This window comes from Microtus pennsylvanicus, chromosome 13 (assembly GCF_037038515.1).
Source record: "Microtus pennsylvanicus isolate mMicPen1 chromosome 13, mMicPen1.hap1, whole genome shotgun sequence".
Taxonomy (NCBI): domain Eukaryota; kingdom Metazoa; phylum Chordata; class Mammalia; order Rodentia; family Cricetidae; genus Microtus; species Microtus pennsylvanicus.
In genome coordinates this window covers 58,300,959-58,311,944 of record NC_134591.1, presented here as the reverse complement: position 1 = coordinate 58,311,944, position 10,986 = coordinate 58,300,959, and the positions used below count along the sequence as shown (strand labels likewise).

General features: G+C 50.2%; 1 protein-coding gene across 2 annotated transcripts in view; it reads left to right on the top strand.

The window, feature by feature from the left end:
* Positions 1 to 910: 910 nt before the first annotated feature.
* Positions 911 to 10,986, top strand: part of LOC142834469 (protein argonaute-1) — a 28,533-nt gene continuing 18,457 nt past the window's right edge. The window contains exons 1-8 of one of the 2 annotated variants that reach the window (XM_075947126.1): positions 911 to 1,199; positions 5,827 to 6,010; positions 7,927 to 8,047; positions 8,490 to 8,671; positions 9,043 to 9,179; positions 9,404 to 9,538; positions 9,672 to 9,759; positions 10,364 to 10,511. In XM_075947126.1, the coding sequence (XP_075803241.1) occupies positions 1,175 to 1,199; positions 5,827 to 6,010; positions 7,927 to 8,047; positions 8,490 to 8,671; positions 9,043 to 9,179; positions 9,404 to 9,538; positions 9,672 to 9,759; positions 10,364 to 10,511 (1,020 nt within the window). In that variant the 5' untranslated portion in view covers positions 911 to 1,174. The remainder of the gene's footprint in view (positions 1,200 to 5,826; positions 6,011 to 7,926; positions 8,048 to 8,489; positions 8,672 to 9,042; positions 9,180 to 9,403; positions 9,539 to 9,671; positions 9,760 to 10,363; positions 10,512 to 10,986) is intronic. The other variant, XM_075947125.1, reaches the window with a different exon arrangement.

Genomic DNA, 10,986 nt, shown 5'->3' with positions numbered 1-10,986 from the left:
GTGGGTTGGACTTAAATTTGAAGAGTTAGACCCGCCTGGAGCTGTCCAGCAGACAGTAAGTGGTTAGAGATAGATACTGGGCCTTTAGGAGTGGATGAAGCCACGAAGAGGAGAGGGGGAGTAGAACATAAATCTCGGGTTGGAACTGCAGTGAACAAAACAACAGGAGTCATTAAAGAAAGCTGAACAGGACAGGCGTTAGGAGACTTAAGAAAATGAAGACGTCAAGAAAAGTCTTAAAAAAATAAAAAGGACGGTGCATAGTGTCAGATGCTGCAGGGAAATAATGGAAAATTAGCCTTTGGGTTTTGACACAAAAGTCATTTAAGTGATTTGGTAAGAACAAAATTCTGCAGATGAGAACGTGGAGGCAGGTGCTTCCGGGGTCCTGCGGCTAGAGAGCTCTGTTTCTACACTTGAGTTGAAACTGTGACATCTTCCAGAGTAGGCAGGGTCTCTAGCACATCTGTGGTCTCAGCGCCCGGCACGCGGCCTGGAAGAGAGGGTGGCGTCAGTGAGATCAGCGACTAGGGACGCAGAAATACTGACTTCGCAGAGGCAGCCAAGACTTAAAGGATGAGGGTGATTGGGAGAGGTGGGAGGCAGGGCCCCTGGGTGATGATGGGGTGTTGGAGGGGAAGAAAGTCCGGGGAATGAGGTGGGAGCCAGGCTCTGTGCCAAGGGCGGGGGCTGCGGGCAGGTTCCCAGTGACCTGTTTAGGGAAAAGACAGGGCCCCAGGCTGCAGCCGGGGAAGGGGTGTCGCCCAGCCCCGCCCCACTTACGCCACTGCGCGGTTCCGCCACCGGAGCCCTCCCGTCAGGCTGCACGGCCACGGGTGGCCGCCAGGGGCCGCTGCATGGGCCCCGCGCCCCCGCCCCTCTCCATTGGCCTTTGTTGCCGTCGAGCGCCCCGCTTGACTCGTTCCCGTCCGCCCCCTGGGCCCATCGGTCGCGCCTGCGCACTCGCCGCTACTCGGGCGCTCGCAGGGGGAGCTGCTGCAGGCTCCGCGGCGGCGGCAACGGAGGCTGCGGGGGCGACGGCGCGAGCGGCCGGGCTTCGGGGGGGAGCCGAGCCCGGCCCGGGAGCCCGAGCAGTGCAAGTGTGAGGCACCTAGGCCCCTCACGCTGGACTCCTCAGTCTCCCGGCCGCCTGTCCTCCACACGGGTATATGGGATGGAAGCGGGACCCTCGGGAGCAGGTAAGGGCCCTCGGGAGCGGGGAGCTGTGTGTGTTCCAAAGCCCTGGGGGCTCCCGCGGCAAGAGCATGGTTCCAGAGTGAGGAGAGGGGCTCTCAGGAGCTAGGGGGCCCATTTTGAAGGGGGCTGTGTGCAGTTCCGGCGGAGAGCCATGTGAAGATCTGAGAGCCGGGCTGTTTGTCCTAGGAAGCAGTATGCAGTCCTGAGGGTGGGAAGTAATCTGGCAGAAGGGCCTGAATGCACAGGAGTCCTTCCGTGAGGTCTGGGGAGGCCTACGGGGAGGCCCGGCAGGTGGCAGGGGGGCGGGCTCCAGGTGTCCAACAGAGGAGGGGGGCGACACAGATGGGCCTGGAACTACCGCCTGCCAGGGGCGGGGGCTCGGCCGTGCTGGGCTGGGCTAAGCTAATGTCTCTAGGGAGAAGGCGCCAGAGCCGGGCTCTGTGCTCCGCCCTAACTGGGCCTGAAGCGGGGGTGAGGGTCAGGGGGCGGTGGGTGGGAATCTAGCCCAGGGAGTTCCCCCTTAGGCTGGGGACTTGAGTGGTGGCGCGGGAGCATGCGCGGAGGTACCAGCCTAAAGGGCTGCCCTGTGTGGTGGGGGCGTGGCTGTTTGAATACCCCTACCCCTCCTCTGCCCTGTTTGGCTTGGGAAAAGGAGCGCACTGATGTGTGCATTCTCTCTTAGATTCTGTTGGCAGAGTACAAATGGAAATTGCCTTCATCCCTGTCTTGGGGTCTCTTGACACTTGGTCCTTAAGCCCCGCAGTAGCAGTTTGCCAAAGAATGGGTTGAGGTAAACTGCCAGAGTGCCTTTTTCTGCCACATGAGGAAAGACTGGGACCGAAGCCATGCTTTGGGGAGCTGGTTCTCCCTGAAGATAGGCCTTAGAAAAGTGTTGGTCACTGAGAGACCAGACCCACATATTTTTCAAGTTTCTAGACCACTACTGAGGAGAGATGGGAGCTTGTAATCCAAGGATAGTGTCCTTTTTCTTTCTTTCCTTTTTTTTTTCGGTTTTTCGAGACAGGGTTTCTCTGTGGTTTTGGGAACTAGCTCTTGTAGACCAGGCTGGTCTCGAACTCACAGAGATCCGCCTGCCTCTGCCTCCCGAGTGCTGGGATTAAAGGCGTGCGCCACCACCGCCCGGCGTGTCCTTTTTCTTGAACTGGTTCTTTACGCTACAGTGTAATCTCTGTACGTTACAGTGTAATCTGTATTTTTGTGACTCATTTCTCCCAGTGGATCTTTTCCCCTGTCAGGGGCATGTCATTAGACCCAAGGCTGCCAAGCTAGTCTGTTTGATAGACAGGTTGTTGGAGGTGGGGACATGGTTATTGACCCTGATAGTAGTCCTAACTTATTTTTCCTATTTATAGGCAGGAGAAAAGTAGAATAAGAATAGAGGAGAAACCGAGGCAGGACTGCCCAGAGGTTACTGGAGTCCTCAGGATGGGCTGTAGACTTATGATAACTTTTGTGTTCGTGGTCTCTTACCTGTAGTAGAAAGGACAATCTGGACCCAGAATCCTTCAGGTTATCTCGCACCCCTTCCTTCCATTTGGTTTGGGGATGGCAACAGGATTTTGGTTTACTTTGTAAAGATTTTTAGGAAACATCTTTGTTTTTCAGGTATTGATCTTAAAACTCTCAAGTCTCTCATTCAGTGGTCTCTGATGTGTCGTGACTGTGTTTCTCCAAACACAAATAGCCTTGTGAGGTGGAGTATGAATTCTAGCTCTCTAGGCTGGAGACTGCTCCAAACAACCTGTGGGCTAGAGTAGGGTGGTGAGGCCGCCCACGTCCAGACTCGCTGTCCTAGATTACTAATGACTTTGGTTTGATGAATGTCTAGTGAGTTCTGGGGTGATGAAGAAATGGACTTGTTTGTTACAAGCAAGAAGCTTCTAGGTGAAGGGCTGGAGCATGGCCTCAGCTGTGTCAGTGGGAAGATGTTAGTTGCATGGATTTGCCTCATCAAAAGATGCAATTGAAACTCAGGCTGGGAACTGTGATGGAGACCCCATAATTGCTTCCTCCTGGCCCTGGGCAGTAGTACTATTTATTCTCTAGGAAGATGTTGAAGTAGTGCTCTGAGAAGCCTCAAAACCAAGGCACTGTTGCTCGTGGCCCGATGCGCCTTCAATGTACAGGTGTGTTCAGGCATGTGTACTGGCCTGGGAGCGCACTGAGGGTGGAGATGCTGTCAGACTTACCTGTGGCAGCAGCAGTTGCCTGGTGCATGGAGGCCCTGACATAGAGTGCGTGTTTATTAATTGACTCAGAGATCACATTCAAGTGTGAACATATGGTTAAACTCATGTGCATATTCTGTAATTTGTGTCTGTGCATGTGGGTGTTTAATGTTTGTGGACAAATATTTTTGGAGAGATTGGTCTCTTAGCCTCTTCTTACTCACCACCTAACTTACCAAGGACTCCTGCCCTTTGAATAGGCTGTCAGGTTCTCCAGGAGTTGTTGGGGAGGGAGGGTCTGGGCCTTGAGCTCGGTTACTTTTCCTTCTCAGTGCTGGTTGGGGGAGGGGGAGTGTCATTTTTAGGGCCCCTCCCTTCTTGCTTTTGTCTGCAGGGAAGGGCCCCGCCCCTTTCCCCCTAGGCTGGAGCTTTGTCCTCTGTGCTGGGGCCCTCATCTGCATCACAAAGTGACCGTCTGTCCCTGTCTGGGTCTGAGGGGAAGTGTCTTCCTTTCTCAGACTAAAAGCTGGGGGCTGGGCGAGGTTGGGGAGTGGAGAGCTCTGTGCTGCTCTGGTGCTTTCCAGGGGGCTGAAGGGCAGAGAGGTGGCCGTTGCCTCCCGCCTGCTTCCCTAGTTTGGGGATGAAATGAAGATAGACTTGTTCCCCGTTTTTACTCCTGGGGAGGAGAGTGCCCTAAGGCACTGGTGTGCTGTCCCTTTCTGGGGACGAGAAGGCCCTGAGGGGAGTGTCTGCCCCACTCCCTAGCATTTCAGCTCAACTCCTAGTACTGGGGTGGAGGAGAGGCCTTTCTCCCAGGATTTGCCTCCCAGTCAGAGTTTGGAAGGGAAAGCTATCCCCCAGCAAAGAGGTCAAATGCTTCTCCTAGGTAGGGTTTGTCGTTTGGGACAGTTGCAAGCATGCTTGTGTGGTTGTGCACTCTTGCGGTGTGCCTATGGGTGTACTTGTTTGTTTATTTCACGAATATACTGAATACCTGTGTTTATGCTTGGCATCAGCTTGAGTGGTGACCAAGTCAGGGATGGCCCCGTCTTTTGAAACTGCCCAGAGGATAGCGAGGAGTGCCTGTAGAAACTTTAAAGGGCCAGGTTGTACGTGATAGGAATGTTTGCCCGTGGGCTTGTCTGCAGTCTCTGTTGAGTTCATTCTGGGACAGGTATAGGTGTGAGTAGTTCAGGTCCCTTGTAGCTGCTTTCTGAAGGCCCCATTGCCTTTCGGTTGGACTAGGATTTCCCTCTGTAGAAAGGGGCTGGGGCTGACTTGACCAGTGGTTGGAGGGAGACCAAGTGCCTCAGCTTTGGTAAGCTTGTACGTCCCACACTTGGTTCTGGCCTCTTCCTGACACCCTTGCTGAAGATACCCTCCAGGCCCTCCAGGCCCTCCTACCCCTTTCCACCCCAGTCTTTTGTGTCTGTTAAGAGAGGAGGTTCTGGACAAGTTTATCCCTCTCTCCTTCCACCTGGGCTGGTCCTCTACTGGCAAGAACAATAGTAGCTGAGGACAAAGGCTTACTTAGTCACACACACAGAGCTAGAAAACAACACTGGGAATAGCAGTCAGGCTGGCCTCTCCTAGCCCTTTCCCAAGGGTCCCCTCTGTCTTGAAATCGATCCCCTCTGCTGTCTGGCCCCTCTGTGTAGAAAGATTGAAGCATGGGAAGGGTCTTATATTCTCCTGACTCAGTGTCTCCCTTACTGTTCTTCCTCCTGCCCATAGCGTCTAGCTCTTTCCTCATTCTTCATTGAGACAGTCCCTCCCTATCCCCCAACTATCTAGCCCTCACTCCTTTTCCTGGCCAGTTCAAGCCATCTTCTCCTGTGACCTCCAGATCTGATCTTTTCTCCCACCCCTGCCAATTTCTCTTTATTTTCGTCTCCCTCCTGCCTTGTCTTCCTTTATCTCCCTTCAGCTCCAAGCACTCCACATCTGACTTAACCCTGTCTCAGACATTCCCAGTCGGGGCTCTCTCGGGGTCTTTTTCCTGTCCACATTAACAGAGGATGTTATTACAAAGTCCTGACACCATTTTGTGTTCTGGGTGGTGATGGGTGAAGGGGCTCCTAGCCGAGAGCAGAGCATTCTACTCTGCTAGATAACCTGGATCTAGAGATAGGTGTCTCAGTCTAATATACAGAGAAGGAAGGGTTTGTAAACTAGCAACCAGATTTGGCCCGTTCCCTTCATGTGATAGGAACTCACTACACATGTACTTGATGAAGTTTAAGAGCCTGGGAATGTCTGAGATAGTGGAAGGAAGCCCCCTGCTGGGCTGAGAAACTGGAGAGAGACCCCTGCTGTCTGGGTCTGGGTCTGAGAGGCCTGTGCTTTCTCTAGGTCTGGGTCTGAGAGGCCTGTGCTTTCTCTAATCACAGCAGTTAGAAGATTGCCAGATCCGTCCTCACTGGCCTCTTTGTCTTCATAGCTGCAGGTGCCTACCTGCCGCCCCTGCAGCAGGTGTTCCAGGCACCTCGCCGGCCTGGCATTGGCACAGTGGGCAAACCAATCAAGCTTCTGGCCAACTACTTTGAGGTGGACATTCCTAAGATTGACGTTTACCATTACGAGGTGGACATCAAGCCGGATAAGTGTCCCCGCAGAGTCAACCGGTAAGCGATGCACATGGATGACACCAGTCCAGCCTATTAGACAGGGAAAGGGGGCATGTTGGCTAGAGGACATTGTATGAGCGGCGTACAGTGCCTAGCACAGTCCAGCATTGTTGAAATGGATGAGTAGAGACAAGAATGAGTCTCGGGGAAAGGAGCTAGTAGAGGAGAGGTTTAAAGGCAAGGCTAGAGATGGCAGGAATAAGAGTGGAATATTCTTGCTAAGGCAGCAGGATGTTGTGGGATGCACAGTGGGAGGGATTAGTCTTAGAAGAGGCAGATTAAACTGATTATGACTTGAAACCATATTTACATTAAAAACCTTAAGAATTGGCAGTGAAAAACTATTGTCCCCAGAACATTTTTGAAACAATATGGAGTGTATTTTCAGATTTTTTTGTGCATGCAGAAACATATGCATATGTAATATTAATGTACAACCCTATATACTTTATTCCATATTGTCCATTTTCCTTTTTAGCTAATATATTGGAAAATAGTACGCATTAGTATGAGTATATCTGCGTCATTCTTTTGTATATTCCGTGGAATGGCCATATACCTTGCTTGGTTTATTGAGGGATATTTAGATTGAGTCTAAGCTTTTGCTACAAGATTGAAACTGTTAAGTATTATATAAAGATACATATTTTCACTAAGTAAGTGTATCTGTAAGATAAAATCCTAGGAGTGGATTGCTGGTACTGTTTAAATTGAGACTTTGTCAATTTTTAGAGGCAGCATCATCTAGGATGTCAGAGTGTAGGTTTTCAGGCTACACTGTAGACCTGCAAATCAGAAGCTGATTTTAATAAAACCAATTTTCATTCACCCCAACCTTGCAAGAATTCAGAGGTTCTATTGCATATACTTACACCAACCTAGTGTATTTGATTCTTTTTCTTTTTCGCGTTTGAATAAGTAGATAGTTGTATCTTGATCTAATTTTAAATTGTATTTCTCTAATGAAAGAAGTTAAAACATGTTTCTATATATGTGTATATAATAATCTGTGAAACATGTATATAAAAATAAACGCATATGTAACAATCTATGGAAGAGGTGTTTCAAATGCTAGTAGAAGGGTGAGTACCTATGTAAGCACGTTTGTGTTTGTGTCTGAGAACTCAAAGTGGCCTTAGCTGCTATTCAATGCTCTTTTCATTGATGTTAGAGCTTTTTGACAGAAGGCTGTTAGAAGTTGGTGGGAAAGGTTTCATATAATCAGTCTATGAGGGATGTAAGTAATCAAGATGAATTTCTGGGTAGCACTAACCTGGTTGAGATTGTAACCACTTGCTTTGCCATTGTTTCTAGTGGACTATTGTGAGTATGTTTGATGTTACAGCAGTCCTTAAGAGTTTGGTTTAGAGAGTGGAAGGACAGATAGTTGGGAGTCTGAAAATATGATGGCTATGCGGGACGTAAATAGGAGAATGCCGGAAGTGAGACTGGGGACAAGGAGATAATGGAGAGAAGACAGTGGTAGAATTTCAGAGAGCTGGAGAGATGAACTCGCTCTCTCGCTCTCCAGTTTACTGTACTTCTAATCTGGCTAGCTCTTTCCCCATTGTGTTTTTGTTTGACAGACAGGGAATTAGAGGCTGTGGAAGGTTCAGGATAGACCTGGGAACGAGCCCTTCTTCCCTCGAAGGTCTTGGTGGTCTGAGGACCAGCAGCAACACCTAGGATGTCAAAATGTGGCTTTTCAAGCTACGCTGCAGACCTGCCAATCAGAAGCTGCTATTAAGGAAACCTCCTGGTGATTCATAGGAATGTTGAGGCTTGAGAAGTTCTGCCGTAGAGTAGATGTTACGAGTGAGCATAGTAGATGGGACAGTGCCTGAACCTTGAGCAGTTTCTAGAGGCCTGCAGTGATACACTCAGACTCCACATGCCACGTCTGTCTTCCACAGGGAAGTGGTGGAGTACATGGTCCAGCATTTCAAGCCTCAGATCTTCGGGGACCGCAAGCCTGTGTATGATGGAAAGAAGAACATTTACACTGTCACAGCTCTGCCCATTGGCAACGAGAGGGTAAGGCTAGGGATGTGGCCAGGCGGGCGTCGGGTCTGCAGTGGGCCAGAGCACATGGACACCACCTAGGGTCTTGTAGTCCAAGGATCCTTTTTTTCTTTTGTTCTGAAAAGTTTATTTGGGGGACATAGAGGCTCAGGGTTGATGCTTAGTGTACTGTGTGCCTGTCTCCAAACAGATCAAGGTTAGACTGAAAACATAGACCCAAAGGATTTCCTTCCGAGTCGAGAGGGCCAGAAACACTGAAGCATCATCCTTGGAAAGAGGGCTGTGGGTTTTTTATGCTGTAGGTTTTTTGTTTTGTTTTGTTTTGGTTGTTTTTGTGAGCCCCTGGTGACTTTAAGAGTTATGGCGTGTCTGTGGAATAGGAGCCAGTGCATGGGGCAGGAGGACCAGGCTGTGGGAATGTGACAGTGACCCTTTCCTTCTTTCTGTTCTGAAGGTTGACTTTGAGGTGACAATCCCTGGGGAAGGGAAAGATAGAATTTTTAAGGTCGCCATCAAGTGGCTGGCCATTGTGAGCTGGCGTATGCTGCATGAAGCCCTGGTCAGTGGCCAGATCCCTGTGCCCTTGGAGTCTGTGCAAGCCCTGGATGTGGCCATGAGGCACCTGGCATCTATGAGGTACTGAGTATAGTTATTATTTAAGCTACAGGTGTTGGCAAAACTGCTGCTGGGGGAGGAGGGAGTGAGTATGGATTAAGGTCCCACAGTGTGTCACTGGGATAAAGAAACTGAAGTCTTCCCATATGTCAGGCAAGTATATATATACATTTAGATGGTTAGATCCCTGGCCCTATCCTTAGATACTATCCCTGCAGGGCAGAGAAACGGTAGAAACTTGTACAAGGTCAGTCTTACTATTGACCCAAGAACAGAGCTGGCTTTAAAGCCCTGGTGTCCTGCCTTCCAGGCCAGGGCTCCTCCGTGCCCAGGATGCCTCACAGGGTGGGGGCCTGTGCCCGAGGGACCAGTTCTCTGCCTGTCCCTGCCAGGTACACCCCTGTGGGCCGCTCCTTCTTCTCACCGCCTGAGGGCTACTACCACCCGCTGGGGGGTGGGCGCGAGGTCTGGTTCGGCTTTCACCAGTCTGTGCGCCCTGCCATGTGGAAGATGATGCTCAACATTGATGGTGAGTTGGGAGAGCTATGGAGCCAGGGGCACCCTAAATCCAGTGACCACACTCCCAGCCTCATCCCTCCCAGCTCTGCAGCCGCACTCCTAGTCCTGGCATACCCTGTCCCTGTCCTGGTACCCTGCCAAGAAGAGGGTATTAATTGTAATGCCTTTATTTTTATTTATGTATATTTTTTCTGAAAGACTCTGAGCCAAGCTATCTCTCCCCTGTCCCCACAGTCTCAGCCACTGCCTTCTACAAAGCACAGCCAGTGATTGAGTTCATGTGTGAGGTCCTGGACATCAGGAACATAGATGAACAACCCAAGCCCCTCACGGATTCCCAGCGTGTCCGCTTTACCAAGGAGATAAAAGGTGAGGATCCACCCAAATGGGGAAGGGAAAGCGCTGCTTTCTCTGACCCTAACAGGAAATCTCCCTGGGAGAGGCCAAGCAAGGGACCGTGAGCAACCTGTTTCAACCTTGACAAGTAGTGTGTGTGTCTCAGGCCTGAAGGTGGAAGTGACCCACTGTGGACAGATGAAGAGGAAATACCGCGTGTGTAATGTTACCCGCCGCCCTGCTAGTCATCAGACGTAAGTTGCAGCATTGCTAAGCACGGTCAGCTGGTAGCAGAGGGCTAAGTTCTGTAACCCCATTCCCTTCTCGGGTTGTCCTTCAGAATAAGACTTGCACTGGCCTGTGCTTGCAGATAAGCGATGAGAATTTGGTGTCCTCTCCCTGACCTTCCCAGATTGTTTGAGCACCCCATGTGTTTTACCTTCTTGATCTCTTGGTTTCTTCCTTGGACCTATTCTGTAAAGCATGCGCGGTCCACCGATTACTGTTGGGTTTGTAGATAAAGAACATTTCAATAAATGTTCTGATAAAACAAGTCAGGATCCCTGGGTGAGCTGTAAGGAAATCATCAAATTGCAGCCCCTTTTGTGGTGCCAGGCTGTGTTGGACTCTTGTCTTTGGTACCTATTCTGTCCAGGCTTTAGAATACAGATGAGTCTGATACAGTTGACTGATGTGGAACTTGTGTATCCAATCCTTGGCTTTTCCAGGGAAGCCTCATGGCACTTGCTTTCCCATGAGTGACATGGAGGAGGAAGCAAGGCCTGGTGCCTTCTTTGGTTGGATCTGCAGAGAGGTAGGGGTGGGTGCTGAGTTACTTCCTTCCCTTCCTCCAAACAGGTTTCCCTTGCAGCTGGAGAGTGGGCAGACTGTGGAATGCACCGTGGCACAGTATTTCAAGCAGAAATACAACCTTCAGCTCAAGTATCCCCACCTGCCCTGCCTGCAAGTTGGGCAAGAACAGAAGCATACCTATTTGCCCCTCGAGGTAAGGCTACCAGAGATGGTCATTGGGCCTGTTGAGCCAGTCATCGTCTCCCCTCCTCATTTTCAAGTTTGGAAAGATGATGTTCTAGGAAGGTTTAAGGTTATCTTCATGTGAAATATGGATTTTCTAGTTGCTAAATTCCTTTTCCCCAGCTTTGTTCTCATGTTCTTTTAGGACTGCTAGGCAGAAGGGCAAGCTGTCTGTCTGTCTGTCTGTTTGTCTGTCTGTCTATCTATCTAAGGCAAATATACATCCTGGGTCTATAGCCCAAGCTGGCCTTAAACTTACATTTAGACAGGGATGACCTTGAATTTCTGATCCTCCTGTCTCTACCTCCCAGGGGCTGGGATTCTAGATATATACTACCATACTCAGTTTATGGGGTGTTGGGAATTGAACCCAAGGCTTTATGCATGCTAGGCAAGCACTGTGCTGAGCTGTGTCCCTAGCCTTGTATTTATTGTCAGGATGGAGA